Raw genomic sequence first — 16,664 nt, 5'->3', positions numbered from 1 at the left:
ATTTACACAGAATACATATTCATAATTATGACAAATAACTTGGGGTGTGATAGAAATTGCGATTTTCTGTGTGTGTGTGTGTGTATATATATATATATAAATAACCATACAGCAAAAGACACACAACACAGATCTAACAGATAAAAGCAATGCAAACATATTTCTAACTTTTTCCAAAGGCGAGAGGAACCTATCTAATATTCAAATTTTCACGGTCACGGTCTTCCCGTGAACTTAACCAGCCAACAGGAAGCTCGCTCGCGGGTTGGCTCGACCAATCGGACGCTGCTGTTTGCGCCACGTGACTCCAGCCGGAAGAGCCTGCCGGGGAGCTGCAGTGGTCAGTAAAAGAGCGTCGAGTAATCGCCACAGATACTTCTTTTGTGGGAACATTTCTCCCCCTCTTCACGGCGCGACACTGTCCACGTAAGCTGTGCTTTTTTTCCCCTCGACTTGTTTCGTGGTCAGTCATGGTTAATGTAAGGAAGAGAGATGACTGTGTCGGCTGGAGGAGCAGCGGCATGGCGCCGGGGAGTCGCCGGCTCTATGTTTAGTACCATAAGCTGATAATGTAACTGCGGAGCTGTGGACACCCATCAAAACCAACCAACTGCGTCTCAGTCTACATTAGCATATCTGGGGTGAATTCATTTTTAACTTTTAATTGTGTAATAGTATACTTCGATTTTTTTTTTATCACATGGCTTTGCTGTCTTAATTAAAAAGACTTTTTGGGATTTTTTTTTTTTTTTGCATTTGCATTTGCATGTGCCTCATGGCATCATGTCTGTCTCCATGGTAACTGACCCCCAAAAGGAGTGTCTGGTTAATTATTGTGTGCTTGATGTAATGATTGATGAGTCCATTTACCGCACGCTTCACTGTGCTTTTTCCTTGTTATCATCACCATGGTTTGTGCAGTGCCGGCTTATTCTCGTTTACACCGGGGCAGCAGTCCAAATCGATGGCGGTCAGCTTCAGTAACCCTATCAGTTCCTTTTTTTTTCTCCAGGCTGAAAGAAGAAGTGACTGTTCTCTGATCTCCCCGTGCTGATTGTAATTTGGACATGAAAGAATGGTGGACATGCTGCCTAGACAGATACCAATCTAAACTGTTATTTGTGCGTTTCAATATTCTTGCAGTGTCCGCCATTAAGACTGGCTATTGTTATTGTTAAAAAATATAATAATTATTTTGTAATAATAAAAATAATTATTATTTTTAATTATTGTTCCACAAGGGGGACAACAAGACTATAACATGACTTAAAAAAGCAATGCTTCATAAACCAATAAAAGCATGAGTGGTGGGTTGATGTCTGCACGTAAAAGGCTGATATTCTACGTATTTATCATCATTTAAGTTACTGAATGTGCAGACAATATGGCCAGTAAATACTTATTACTGATTAGCCATTTCAGCCTTGATTGTAATTATTATAATAAATAATACTTAATTATTTATATCAGTTTGGCCAATAAACAAAACCATGTCATTGTTGTTGTGCCATTTGAACCAAAACATGGTCCCCCTGGATTAAGACCAGCCTAAGACATCTATCTGATGTGTCTGCATGTTGGACTATTCTTTCAGCTTTGACTTCCTCCACTGTTCAGGGGTGCACACATACCATTTTATTGCAGCTTCGTACAATCACATAATTTTTTTTATATAGCACACTTTCAAAGGCACCACTAGAGAACTCATCTGACCTTCTTCATACAATCCACATATTCATGCGCCTTTTAGCTTTTTCTTGGCGGACAGACGTTTCTGTGCTGGTACTGGTGATGTGCCTTGTGGAGTGCCACACGGTTTCATTCTCAGGTTCCTTCTTTTCTCTGTCTGCTTCCTTTATTTTGAGAAAACGCTGGATCTCTTTCCACTGCTGCGCAGATGACTGGTTTTGCTTTAAAGATTAGATGCTGTCGAAGCGTGGACGTCAATAAACATTTTAACAGAAGTTCTGACTTGGCAAGACTGGTTAAAAGGTGATTCATGCTTTTATCAGAACTTTTATTTGTACTACTGCAGTGCTCATCATGTCGGGGTTAGCCAGGCTCCCCTTTCACACCTTTTTAGGTATTAGGCCGGCTCAGTCTTTTTGCATTTTGAAATCTGTTTTGAAAATCAAGTCTGTTTTTGTGATCTTTCAGCACAATGTGCTTTAAATAAATGTATAGTCCTCAGAGACCTGACGTCAGAGGTCATCTGCCCTTTACCTGCAGGCCAGGTTTGAAGACAATCTGGCCTTTAACAGTGATTGTTTGACCTTCTTGAATAGAAAGCCAGACCTGAATTCTGATCCGAGGTTGGAAGAACCTGACTTTTGTGTGGTTGAGCAGCTCCGCAGCCTGTGCTGTAGAGATCATCCTGCAGTTGGGACATGCTTTGCTGCTTTCTTTTACATTTGCTGCTGTGACTTCTTCTTCTTTATTCAGCTTGTGACACTGGGGCAGTGGACTGAACCCAGACTGCATGCTCCCATTTGCCATGGCAACCAGCATGCCCGTCAGGCTTCGGATCTTCTCTCTCAACTGCTGGTGAGGTCAAGTTTAAAGTAATATTCTAATAACATTTCGAAAGTGTTTTTTCCTAACAAGGAAACTAAAAATCTTTCCTTTTAGGGGCATCCGCTACATGAGCAAGTACTGTGTGGAGAGATATGCCATGATCGGGGAGGTGCTGAGTAGGGAGCATCATGACATTGTCCTCCTCCAAGAAGTAAGAGATGCCATGTAACGCCGAACTCCGAATGAAATCCGGCATTTGCTCATCTTCCTGCTCAGCTTGTCGGAGCGAACGTTCCTGGAGATCCCCTACCGCAGTGTCACAGTGCGCTGCTAATACTTACACACTGCTGGCATGTGCAACCCCTTTAACAAGCAACTAGTTCCACCTTTCTGATCAGATGTTGTATCAGTGTAGGGTGAACACCACAGCGCGAAGCCTCTGGCCTTTTCATGTTTTGGCCAGGCAGACGGGCTCCTGTTTCATTGTCTATTTTGGTTTAAATGGTATCGGTTTAAAGCTGAACCACCCACAAGCCTTTTGTTGATACATTTACAACCGGCAGAATGGGTGTCCGTTCTCAGGATAATAGCGAAATACCACCAGGTAGCCACATTCACACCTTCATTGTTGTCTCCTATATGTCTGCTGAAGAGGTTAACATGATCCCAGCGTGATAAATGCTCGCAGAGAGACAAAGAAATGCTGACGTCTCACTGAGAAACACAGGCGGCGAACGAGACAACCGACTGTCATCCCTTCTCCCAAAATACAGGCATTAAGCAGAGGCTGCACAAACACCATGATTTTCACTAAGTGCAGGTTACCAGTTGACCCACCAGCCAATAAGATCTCTTTGGTTTTTCCATTATAGGCCAAAACAAATGTGGTGACAACTTGGTACTAAGCTGCAGTCATGGCCAAAAGTTTTGAGAATGACACAAATACTGGTCTTCACAAAGTTTGCTGTTTCCTTTTTTTATTATGGTAATTTGCACATACTCCGCAATGTTATGAAGAGTGATCAGATGAATTTCGAAGTCCTTCACAATGTAATAAATACATAAGAGATCATTTCCGTGATCTTCCCATTAACGTGGTGTTGACAACCACAAGGCTGGAGATCATTCTGTCATGCTGGTTAACGTAGAATAGCAGACTGGATGCTTTAAAAGGAGGGTGATGCTTGAAAACCTTGTTCTTCCTCTGTTAACCATGGTTCCCTGCAAGGAAACACATGGAGTCATCACTGTGTTGCATAAAAATGGCTTCACAGTCAAGGATATTGCTGCTACTAAGATTGCATCTAAATCAACCATTTATCGGATCTTCAAAAACTTCAAGGAGAGAAATTCAAGTGTTGTGCACTTCAGGGTCCCAGGACCGTCTCCTAAAGATTAATCAGCTGTTGGATCGGGGTGGCACCAGTGCAGAGCTTGCTCAGAAAAACATCAAGGACAGATTGATATTCTGTAAAAAGTACAGGGATTTGACGGCTGAGTACTGGGGTAAAGTCATATTTTTTTTTAGGGCATCTGGGGAAATTATTGTCCGGAGAAGTTAAAGTGAGCGCTACCAGCAGTCCTGCCTCGTGCCAACAGTAAAGCACCCTGAGACCATTCATGTGTGGGGATGCTCTCTCACAATTTTGCCTAAAACACAGCCATGAATAAAGAATGGTACCAAAACATCCTCCGACAGCAACTTCTCCCAACCCCCCAAGAACAGTTTGGTGAAGAACAAAGCCTTCTCCAGCATGATGGAGCACTGTGCCATAAGGCCAAAGTGGCAACTAAGTGGCTTGGGGAACAAAACATTGAAGTTTTGGGTCCACGGCCAGGAAACTCCCCGAAACTTAATCCAATTGAGAATTTGTGGTCAATCCTCAAGAGTCGGGTGGACAAACAAAAACCCACAAATTCTGACAAACTTCAAACACTGATTATGTAGGAATGGGTCGCCATCAGTCTGGATTTGGACCAGAAGTTGATTGACAGCATGACATGGTGAATTGCAGAGGTCTTGGGAAAAAAACGGCCAACACTGCAAATAATGATTCTTTGTATAAACTTGATGTAATTGTCAATAAAAGCATTTAAGACAATGCTTGTAATTATAATTCACCACAGAAACAACTGAGAAAAAGCTCTAAAAACAGTGAAGCAGCAAACTTTGTGAAAACCAGTATTTGTGGCCATGACTGTACTGCCATTTTGTAACATTTAAAAAGAGGGTTGAAATGCTTTGATTTATTGTACTCAATAATTGCTTTTGTGCTGAATGCTGCAGGTCTGGAGCGAGAAAGACTACCTCTTCTTAAAAAAGACCCTCGCTTGCTGCCATCCGTATTCCTATTATTTTAAAAGGTGAGGTTCTTATCCTACCTGTTACAAAGGGCACCAGACAGCGACAGAGTTCATTTTAATCTATAATGTGTTTTTATGGCTTTATAGGTGGTGCTGCATGTGTAAACAGTCCCCTAATGATTGTGGCCTGAATATAAGACCTCCCTTTTAAACACTTCTTACACTTAATACTTATTTTCCCCAGACTTAAAAATATGGTATTCTGGCCAGTACGGTATTTGTGGCTCAGAGTTGTTATTGTGATTGACATAATGTCTACTGAAAGCCCTTATCAAAAGAAAACTCTTCTCTGTCTCTCCACACGTGCATTACCGTGCTAGTATTGAACCACCGGCTGAAAACGTAGGTCCATTTTTTTAGATGAACTGCATATTCGTCACCCCTGGGTGTGGAAATTGTTTCTCCGTTGCAGTGGGGTGATAGGAAGCGGACTGGCCGTGTTCTCCAAACACAGAATACACGAGGCGTTTCTCTACCGCTACTCCTTGAATGGCTACCCATACATGGTGAGTCTGTGTTTATATGCCGCGTGCCGGGGAGGGGAAACACATTGCCTCGCAGTTTCTTACATTTTTTTTCTTAACTGCAAGCAACTGCTCTTCCCATTTTAATGCCACTTGATCCAATAATTTCTTTGCTCAGACGCTTCATTAAAGCTACATGTAGGCGACTAGATTCAGACGGCTGTAATCTGGTTGAAATAAATAGACAGAAGCATATTTAAGGTGTTCTTCCATTTTCGTAGCCTGCAGCCTATTAGCAGCCATTCAGGTCTTTCTGTTAGGAATGCTTTGGTTCCAATACAAAGGCTTCCACAGGAACACCCAGCTCGCTGGCTGACAGCCCACCTCCTTCGGTCGGAGGAGGTACTTTTTTCTGAATTACACAACGTGCAACAGATGTAGAAAAAAACGGCAGCACAGCTGACCCATATTCCACTGAAGCTGGTCTGGCCGGATTTATCCCACTGTCCCCCTGTACAGGGACCCTGCGCTTTAAAAAGCTACTAGGCTTTGGACAGGATATTTGAGAGATTGGACTAAGGTCATTGATCTCTGAGTTATAAATGTAGCACCCAGGCTAGTCTGACCCTATCATCCTACAAATTTTGATCAAATTTCATCGATCATTTGTCTCCGTCTGTTTTTGCATTTCAGTTCTAAACAGAAATTTCATCTGAGGATTAAATCATTTATAGATATATTGCACTAATTATGTATAAAATAGTACTGTATGTGAATGTAAAAACTCCAAACTCTTTTTATCGTTACAAATATACAAACAGCCAATTCACTACATTTACACAACAAATTGGAAAACAGGTTTGTGTTTGTACCTCAGGCTCACCATGGAGATTGGTTTGGAGGGAAGGCGGTTGGCCTGGTCCACCTAAACATCAGCGGCCTGAAGATCCATGTCTACGTTACACATGTAAGTGTGTGTGTGTGTGTGTTTTTGAAAGGAAGATTCAGAGTAAGTTCATCTTTTTTCCCCCACTTTTCAGTTGCATGCTGAATACTGCAGAGAGAAGGACTCCTACCTCCCTCACCGAGTAGTCCAGGCCTGGGAACTGCAGCACTTTGTGCGGTACAGAAGATGCTTATCTTGCACACTGAACCCATACGTGAAGACTGACTGTGTCTCACTTTCACTTAATTTCCCAGACATACCTCCAGTGGTGCTGATGTAGTCATTTTAGGAGGAGATCTGAACATGCATCCCCAAGACCTGGGCAGCCGCTTAGTGTGGACCTACACTGGACTCAAAGACTGTTACACAGAGACCGAACATTTTGATGTGAGTCCTTTTTGTGTGCTGTTAAACTCAACATACTGGCTAGTTATGAAATAATACATTTTAAAAAGACATGTCTAGCTTAGCTTTGTCAGCCTGTTTGTCTGCATTAAAATTTTTGGTGCTCATTGTTTGAATCTGATAGGGATGTGAAAATGGCATCACACTCATCTCCGACAATCCCTTCATAAACAAGGCAGAGCTGGGTCCCTTTGAGAAGGGCATCAGAATTGATTATATCCTGTTTAAGGTTTGTTATCTTATTTGCAGAATACTGTAGGTGTGATATAATGTTGTTTTTTCAGCACCGTATTTCTGTTTGCTTTGCTGTCGCATTTAGCAAAGGTTTCTAGTGTGGATTATTTATCTGTTTTTTTTCCCCATTTTATTGTAGGGATCGGGGAAAGTGGACGTGAAGTGTGAATCTCTCTCTACCACAAAAGGCTCAATTTCTGGAAAGCCGTTCCCCCTGTCTGACCATGAAGCCCTCAGTGCTCAGCTACTGCTGATGCCTGTAGTGGAGGTCAGACAGGACAGGGACAACGAATTGGCCACAGGTACAAAAATCATCTGAATATCATCTGAATAACTTAACATTATGCTATTTATCTCAATAATAACAATTCAACCACAATGTTACGGCAATGAAACCATTACAATAAAAGTCTGCTAATGAATATTTGAATAATTACAGAAAATGGGGTTGTGATCCTTCTCCTGTCACTCAGATAACCTGCCCGAGCTTGTGGACATCGTGAATGAAGTCCGCACCGAGGTGAAGGTGGGGCTTCACTGCACCGAACGGAAGCGGCACACGGCCGCACGCACCGGGTTTATGGGCGTGGTGCTTCTGCTGCTAGAGCTCGCCATCGCCATGGTGCCGTGGTTGGCCCTGGCCGCTGAGCAGCCCTTCCCCAGGGCCTCCTTCTACCTGCTGGGGGCACTGTGCTTCGCCATCCTCCTCTCCACCTCCATGCTGTACCTGTTCTACACCACCGAGCTGAAGGCCCTGCAGGGGGCCGAGGACCAGATGAGGCTGGCTATAGGGAGCCTGCAGGAGAAGCTCAAGACGCTGGAGACGCCACAGAAGAGCCCAGCTCGCTGTGTCGATTCAAACACTGAGCACCCAGATGGCTGAGGGCCAGAGTTCGTTTTATCGCATTTCTGAGAAAATCTAAACACAGACTTTGGGCGCTTTTGTCCCCATACACATTTAATATTGTTTTATGTATCCTTCCCCAAAATATAGATGTTTCATTTTCACTCTTCCCATAAGGGACCAGTGACCTCAACAGCTGTAATATCCCCAGAATGTAAGAAAAGCTCGGTACCATCCATTATTGTTGGGAAGGATTAATGAAGCAGCATAATGCCACCCCCCCCCTCCATAAATTATGATTTTACTGTTAAGCCCTGCAGGACGGAGGCTTGTAATTCTCCTGCCAGTCATGCTGTACTGTCCACTCCTGCTCCATCCATGGCATCACTCCATAACACCATAATATACTACTGTAATAGTTAGTATGCACGTTTCCAGCACTTAATTTTACTCTCTCTCTCTCTCTCTCACTCACTCACTCACACACACACAGAAGAATGATGAAGAAAGAATACCTCTCCACGGTCAACCAAAAATAGATGCATAATATAATCAAATGTTTTCTTCAACAGAGAAGTAAAACATTTTTAATTACTATTTTTTAAGATCAATGAATAATTTCATATAACCTAATCAGTATTAGAACTAGAACACACAGGTGGAATTTCTATTAAAATTCAAGACTAATACTTTATGGGATATTAAGCTTTAAGAATTGTTTATGTATATTATTACTTTGTTCTACTTTTTTAATAGCAGCCATCAGGCATGAGTACAATAATTTGTCTTAAGAATGGCATGTCAGACAAATTAAGGTCACTTTTATCTGTAATTTGTATTTGTATATAAAAAAATTTAAAAATTGTATACTTATGCAGCATTGTGTAAAGCCTTATACACTGTAAAAAAAATCCCGTAGTTTTTACGGAAAAAAACTGGCAGCTGGGGTTACCAGAACAATTCCGTAAAATATACAACAAAACAGTAATTGCTTTTACTGAATAACATGTACATTTTACAGTTTAAACCAGCATATAACACACTGGACTTCTGTTATATTTACTGGTTTAAACTGTAAAATGTACATGTTATTCTGAACAACATGTCAATTTTACAGTATAAACCAGTAAATATAACAGAAGTCCAGTGTGTTTATATGCTGGTTTAAACTGTAAAATGTACATGTTTTCTGAACAACATGTCAATTTTACAGTTTAAACCAGTAAATATAACAGAAGACCAGTGTGTTATATGCTGGTTTAAACTGTAAAATGTACATGTTATTCTGAACAACATGTCAATTTTACAGTATAAACCAGTAAATATAACAGAAGTCCAGTGTGTTATATGCTGGTTTAAACTGTAAAATGTACATGTTATTTGGTAAAAGCAATTACTGTTTTGTTGTATATTTTACGGAATTGTTCTGGTAACCCCAGCTGCCAGTTTTTTTCCGTAAAAACTACGGACTTTTTTTTACATTGGACATCAAAACCCATTTGATTTCACTAAAACATACAGTATTTTACTACAAAATGACCATTATTATAGGACTACTATATTGGAACAGAAATAAAGGCATGTCACAGATATTCTGTTAACCACACAGACTTTATTGTAAAAACAAAGCCCAACTTTAGTTAACCACAAGGCTGCCACAGAACCGTCAAACGTATTATCTCAAGAACATTGGTTCACAGCATCAGAATAAAACATGTTCACACAGCATCAGAATAAAACATGTTTCATGTGTGAGAGTATATGTCTGTGTTAGAGTGAGTGTCTCTCTCTCTCTCTGTGTGTGTGACATTGTCATAAACAATGAAGAATCAAAGCCCAACTTTCGGTAATCACAAGACTACCTCAGAACCATCAAACTTAACATTATCTTAAGAATATTGGTTCACAAGAGCATCAGAATCGTGTGTGTGTGTGAGAGAGTACATATGCCTGTGTAAGAGTGAGTCTCTCTCTCTCTCCCCCTGTGTGTGTGTGTGTGTGTGTGTGCATATGACTGCATGTAGGGGAGTATGTGTTTGAGAGGATCATCAAAGATGAACCATACTATAGATCATTAATATGTGTGTGTGTGTGTGTCTGTGTGTGTGTATATGTGAGAGAGAGAGAGTACATATTCTACAGAGTGTGTATGTGTATGCATGCTTGAACATGTGTGTGTGTATATGTATGTGTGTGTGTGTGCAATGCATGTTTTTGTGCATGTTTGTGTCTGTATGTATGTATGTTTGTGGGCGGATGAGTGAGAGAGGGTGGATCATCGAACAGTCTTACTGTGAGCACCATTCATGGTCAGACAAGTCTTGTATAAGTGTAATAACTCCGGGTTCACATGGAGGCGGGATTTGCTGATCAGTCTTAAAATCAGACAAGAAATCGGTCAAGACTATGCATTTAAAATTTAGATTCCGCTATCTAACTGACACTTTAGTTAGATAGGTAAAGTTTAAGTCGAACATTTACATTAATAACTACTAAAGCAGAACAAGGAACAACACAAGTTGCTGGGCACCTTTGCAGGCCATTTACAATGTCTCTCGCCACTTGTAATCCGAAAGGTCAGAGATTAAGGTGAAGACTCTTGGGTTCACTGGGAGTTGTTTTTTGTTCTTCTTTTCCACCACCTTTGTGCCCTTTTCAGGATTGATGATGAAAAAACACCTTGAAAAGAAAAAACAACATTGAAAACCTCTGTAAATGGAGCCACATACACAGTCTCACAAAAGTGAGTACACCCCTCACATTTCAGCAATTATTTTAGTATATTTTCTTAAGGGACAATACTATAGAAATGAAATATGGATATATTTTTAGAGCAGTCAATGTGCTGTTTGTATAGCAGTATAGATTTCCTGCCCTCTGAAAATAACTTAACATACAGCCATTATTGTCAAAATAGCTGGCAACAAAAGTGAGTACACCTTATGTTTTACCAGATGTATGTTGTTTAACCATGCAAAGCCACATGTCCTATTCGTCGTGTTCATGTTTTTGCCTGCTTGACAGGACCATACAAATTTGTGTATCTTGTATTAGAGCAGTTAAAATTTGGTGATTTGAGTCCAATTATCTCATACCAACCACTGGATGTTAAACATGGCACCTTAGAGCAAAGAACTCTTTGATGATTTGAGAATTACAATTGTTGCTCTCCACAAAGATGAGCAAGGCTATAGGCTATAATATTGGTAACAATCTGACACCGATTTACAGTACAGTTGTCAGGGTCATACAGAGGTTTTGCAAGGTGGGTTACACTCAGAAGCCTGAAAATAATCTCACAGCCTAGGCCATCTTTGTGGAGAACAACAATTTTAATTCTCAAATCCTCAGAGAGTTCTTTGCTATAAGGTGCCATGTTGAACATTCAATTGTATGAGAAAATCGTACTAAAAGCACCAAATTTTAACTGCTCCAAAACAAGATACACAAACTTGTATGGTCCTGTCAAGCAGACAAAAACATGAACATGATAAAGAGGACATGTGGCTTTGCATGGTTAAACAACATAAATCTGGTAAAACATAAGGTGTACTCACTTTTGTTGCCAGCTATTTTGATATTAATGTATGTATGTAAAGTTATTTTCAGTGGACCGAACATATATACTGCAATACAAACACCACACTGACTACTCTAAAATATACCCATATTTTATTTTTATAGTATTGTCCCTTAAGAAGATAAAATAATTGCTGAAATGTAAGGGATGTTCTCACTTTTGTGAGGTACTAGGTGTCTCTACATACCTTTGCAAAAATTCAAGCACTGATGCCAATTCAGTAGGGTGGTGAAGTTGAATCAGTAATAACTGCCGAACATTAGGCTAACAGCAGCGATGAATGTAGTGATGTCATCATTCACAATCTTGCGGTCCACACTGAGCATGAATCGATCAGCAGCATAGCAGGAGGGTCCTGTGGATACATTTCAATGCAATGAAGTTATGTACATGTAGCAAGGTAATAGAGTATTTGCAAATATGACTGTTAGACAAATTGCAGTTTATTTTGTACTGCACTGAAAAACTATTTCACATAGGGTTCATGATAAAAGAGACACTTGTGTTTGCTAGATACTCACTTAATATTATTGTGAAATCAGAGTTGAGGGTTAAGCAGGTGTCTTTCCAGAAGAGGAGGCACAGACCACCACTGTTAAAATATATAAACTCAACTTTATAGATAAACATTTAATCATTAAAGCTTTGAGGGTGTTACTGTATATGAATAAAACTTAAACTTACCACAGACAATGATGCAAGGGGTCACAGGCAAGTTTCCCAACTCTTCATCCTTTTCAAGGCTTGTCTCTTCTACATAATGAAGAAGGAGCGCCTCTTTCTCATCAAAATAGGAGAGAAGTAGAAGAATCAAGTCAAGAATTTTGAGAAGTAGAAGAATCAACCATTTGTCTGTCCTCTCAAAACTTGAAGTTTTGTGACAGCTCGTAACACGCTTGTTCCTGGTTGCACAAACATTCCTCATGAAGTTCAACAGCCTGTTTCCCTTTGTGTCAATGCTGTTTAGGAAGATCTCTTTAAGTGGTATCCCTGTGAGGTCTTTAAAGTGCACTTCCATTCCACTTTCCTGAAACAAAAATGGCCACTCTTCAGTAAGGGTTTTCATGTCTGTTCCTTTGTTGATATCTTTTCGTTGACTCTAGTATGTAGATTTCATGAGAACCTTCACTTCCTCTTTCAGAAATTTGTGCTGTAAAAAAAAAAAAAAAAAGACATAGGTACGTACTTAGTTGGACCAGGAATAGTTTGTTGCCCTGTTGTTATTCAAAACCAGGTGTTCATTTAGAATGACAAGATAGTAAGTAAATTACAGACAAACTTTTTACAGTTGTACAGTTACTTTAACGGACATACTAATATTTTGCCTCACTGTTAAAATAAAATGTATTAAACAGAACAAATAACCAAAAATAACAACAAAAAAACAAAACTGCTACTTTTAGGTAACAAAAGTAATAATTATGTCTGACCATTACAGGGATAGTTCACCCAAAAATGAAAATTCTGTCATCCTTTCTCACTCCCAGATTGTTCCAAACGTGTATGCATTTATTTGTTCTGCTAAACACAAAGGAAGATATTTGTAAGAAAGCCAGTAACCAAACAGGCAGTAAATGGGAATGAGATCTGCTTGGTTACTGACATTCTTCCAAATATCTTCCTTTGTGTTTAGCAGAAAAAGAAATGTATACACATTTTGGAACAATCAGAATTTTCATTTTAATATTAAACCATCCCTTTTTTGTAATGGAAACAAATACTTGGACTTACTGGTCTCCTTTAGAACAGAAATAAATTTCCTGGCTTGAATCTTCTGGGGACTCCACTCCAAGTGACTTTAAGGTGTCCTCAAGAGATTTTTTAGTTGCGATTGAGAGTTCAGGTAATACAGCATCAATGGCATTGCTGATGTTTAAAGTGTTTAGCTCTGAATCACCCATTTCTGAAAAACAACCAAAAATAATTCACATAAATTATAAATTAACCAAAAAATGTTTTGTATAACGTACCCCTGTACATTACTTCTGCTGGGACTTTGGTATTCTCTGTAAATCCAATCTGCCTTATTGCATCTTTAACAGAATCACCATACAGCTCTGGGTAAAATGCAGTGCATTTCCCTCAAACTTAGATCACACATTGACCCTTCTGACAGATAGGCCTGGTACATTTGATGCCTTTCAGAGAGAGTGGAGCACAGGTTTTTGAAATTCTTTAAGTTCCTAGCACATCTTTTAAAGTAACTGTGCTTACTTTCAAAGCGCATTGTCCACAACCTGATCAAAGGACCAAACTTTAAAATCAGTGCAGGGTAATGTCGCAAGTAGTGATGCTTAGGCTTTAACCTATGTCCTGGAAAGAAAGAAAATCTACAAGCAAGATATTCTTGGATAAGAACGTCAAGGTACGCAACCTCTGGCAATGAAATTTTCTGTGCACAAATGAGCTCCACAATGTCTTTTAGCTGAAGGGTCAACTGCCAAACATCATCTGTGGGCTCTTTCACCTTGTCACACATGATCACAGGAAGAAGTCTTAGAAAATTCCAGTTCTGAATAGCCTGACCAGAAAGCTTTACTCCATTGGAGTTTACTGCACATAGCTTACTCAATGCATCAGAGCCACTGTACTTAAATTTCTTAATGAGTCTATTCAGAATTGAATAAGTGAACCACTTTTTCTACTTTATGAAGTACTTCAGGTAAAGGCCTAAATCATAGGAAAGGATACCCTCAAAAATGTCATGGCCTAAACAAGGTGGCAGGCCAGGCACACAAACATTGAAGTAATTTAATGAATTAAAAATTGAGTCAAATATTATACCTTCAGCGTTTTGTTGTTCTTCAGACTGTAAGAGTGCGCTGAGGTCCACATGCATTTGGATCTGTTTGAAAATCTGTTCGTGTTATCCGGCAATACCTGCAGAAATATTCAGAAAAACTGAAATTTTCTGTGAATCCACCGATATTATGAGACCCCAAATTGTCCCCTGCAATGCACAAAAGAGTCCCTTTAACTTAACAACCTAAATGCTGTTTCACATCGTGCTTGCAAATCTTACTAAGTTTTACATGCGCTGCGAAGATATATAATAATGCGCCACAAACAGGGTACATGCTACTCGTGTTTAAAACCACACACTTCTTCAAACAATTTAATTCAACTTACCAATTTGCCCAGACACATTTATTACTTCACATTCCCACCAGTTTGTAGTTCTGCTCAGTCAAAGCAATAATCGTTCGCCACTTGTCCACTGCCGACGTGCTGAAACGCAAACGCTCCGCGCCAATGAGAGCTCAGCCAATCAAATTCTTTGTCCAAGGCGCAATTTTATCATGATTGGACGATGCTTAACGGTATCTTTCAAATACTTTCAACTAATTCCTGAGAGCAGAGACAAAACAGAGCGTAGAATTTCAGATTTCGTTTCACACACCCTAAAAAGTAAAACCACTGCTAATTACAGCAAAACAATACACTGGACACAGCAGGACACCTATCAAAACACACAATTTTAACATAAGAATAGCGCATAAAGTTACAATCTTTTCTGGTTATTAGCATGTTGACTAAAGGCTGATTTGTACTTTAAGCATGTGTCATGTCGGGGTGTAGAGGGAGGACGGCTTGCAGGAAACGTCTTGTAGAAATAACTTCTTTACTTAATTCAAACGAGAGCTCTTCACATACACCAAGGGTGTACTCACACTAGGCAGTTTGAACCGTGCCCGAGTGCGTTTGACCACCAAAGCGCGGCTCGTTTGACTAGTGTGAGTGCTCCGAGCCGTGCCCGGGCGCGGTTCGCATGAAGTGTGAGCGCTAACCGTGCTGAAGCACGGAACAGTACGCGTGATGTCACGTTTTTGCGACGTTCCAAAACCAACATGGCGGGGAAAGGGAAAGGTGCAATGTTTGTTGGAAATTTGGGCAGATGAGAGCATACAACAACAGGTGGACAAAACGCATAAAAACTCCGATATGTTTTGCAAAATACGGGATTATCTTCTTCATCGGGGATACCAAAGAACCACCGACAGTGCCGAGACAAGGTTAAAATACTGCAGGCACAGTATTTAAAGGTGTGGGATGCACCTTAAATCTGGCAGCTCTGCAGACGAAAAAGATCAATTCCAATGGTATTACGCTGTCGACGGCATCAAACCATCTAGCCAACCGAATGCGATCAGCGAGAGCGCCGCTCTTCCTGTTTCTCCTGAAACCCCGCCCACCATAATGACGTAAGCGTGCTGAAAGCATATGTGAGTGCAGGCCAGACTCGTACTCGGCAACCGTGCCTAGTGTGAGTACACCCTTAGAACGTTTCCAGTCCAGAGGAGTGGTTCTTTAAAACACTACAATACAATATTTTATGATAACAACTACTATAGAAATCTATTGAAATCGAACGAGAATTGCTGGTGTCTTCCTCTTGTAAGTCGCTTTGGATAAAAGCGTCTGCTAAATAAAGTAAAGTAAAGTAAAGTAACTACTTATACATTTCCAATGTGTACAGATTACAAGGCATGAATATGTTGAAACGCTTTTCTTCATGACATTTTTTAGAGAGCATTGACTGAAATCAACACAAGCAGGTTTAATAACATCATGTTATCTCATGGGTTTTCACATTTGATGCCATGAGTTTCACACAAGAATGTTCCAAAAACACATTTTTGCACATGTAAAAAACATGAAATTCATGTCTTTTCTGTAATGGATAATACAGTATATTGTTAATTTTCCTGCAATAAACCGTATTTTCGTATGTTTTTAACTGTTAAATGTAAGGTCTTACTCTGTAAAACTGATTACGGTTTTGCACTGTAAATTCTACGGTTATCCCATGTTTTCAGGAATACGGTTGTATCCTGTAGCATTTATACGGTATTTTACTGTTAAATTTACGGACATTTTTTACAGTGTAGTTATTAGGCTGAGAGAATTCCATGATCTAGTGCCTCCTCCTATCAACCTACTCTCACTGACAATTCTCATCAGACGTACTGTTAAACATAACCAATACCTCTTTATTAATAAGACAAATCAATAAACGTGCACTCTGACCACAGTTGGCCGTTTTTATTTATTTATTTATTTAATTTTAACAGCATTATTATGCCATGTAGACCTTGACCCTGGACTAAAACCTACTCTGCACTGTCCAGTACCTCCAAACATGGACATGCTCTATACTACACTTTGGACTCTTATGTGTCCTAGCGGTTAAGGAAACGCCCCCATAATCTGAAGGTTGCAGGTTCGAATCCTGAGCAGTCGGGGTGCCGCTGAGCAAAGTACTGTGCCAACACACTGGGTGGTAGTAGCCTAGTGGATAACACTCGCCTATGA

The 16,664-nt window shown here is 40.1% G+C and overlaps 1 protein-coding gene and 1 long non-coding RNA gene across 3 annotated transcripts; one reads left to right on the top strand and one right to left on the bottom strand.

Annotated features, from left to right (window-relative positions):
- Positions 1 to 287: 287 nt before the first annotated feature.
- smpd2b (sphingomyelin phosphodiesterase 2b) lies at positions 288 to 8,636 on the top strand. Of its 2 annotated transcripts, none has more exons than XM_028999425.1 (11): positions 288 to 426; positions 2,443 to 2,544; positions 2,629 to 2,725; positions 4,802 to 4,878; positions 5,291 to 5,384; positions 6,220 to 6,309; positions 6,383 to 6,465; positions 6,543 to 6,675; positions 6,818 to 6,922; positions 7,067 to 7,229; positions 7,401 to 8,636. In XM_028999425.1, the coding sequence occupies exons 2-11, from the start codon at positions 2,480 to 2,482 to the stop codon at positions 7,808 to 7,810; spliced, it is 1,317 nt and encodes a 438-aa protein (XP_028855258.1). In that variant the 5' UTR covers positions 288 to 426; positions 2,443 to 2,479; the 3' UTR covers positions 7,811 to 8,636. The 2 variants fall into 2 exon arrangements, with proteins under 2 accessions (XP_028855258.1, XP_028855259.1); XM_028999426.1 differs by lacking the exon at positions 288 to 426 and adding an exon at positions 445 to 1,992.
- Positions 8,637 to 11,592: 2,956 nt separating this feature from the next.
- Positions 11,593 to 14,466, bottom strand: LOC114801304 (uncharacterized). The gene is made up of 5 exons (XR_003751478.1): positions 14,136 to 14,466; positions 13,083 to 13,254; positions 12,036 to 12,501; positions 11,873 to 11,943; positions 11,593 to 11,706 (listed from the first exon to the last, which is right to left on the bottom strand). It is a non-coding gene; the product is annotated as an uncharacterized LOC114801304 (long non-coding RNA).
- Between the last annotated feature and the right edge of the window lie 2,198 nt (positions 14,467 to 16,664).

This window comes from Denticeps clupeoides, chromosome 12 (assembly GCF_900700375.1).
Source record: "Denticeps clupeoides chromosome 12, fDenClu1.1, whole genome shotgun sequence".
Lineage (NCBI taxonomy): Eukaryota > Metazoa > Chordata > Actinopteri > Clupeiformes > Denticipitidae > Denticeps > Denticeps clupeoides.
The sequence above is the reverse complement of the archived record's forward strand: the minus strand, read 5'-3'. Positions and strand labels throughout refer to the sequence as shown.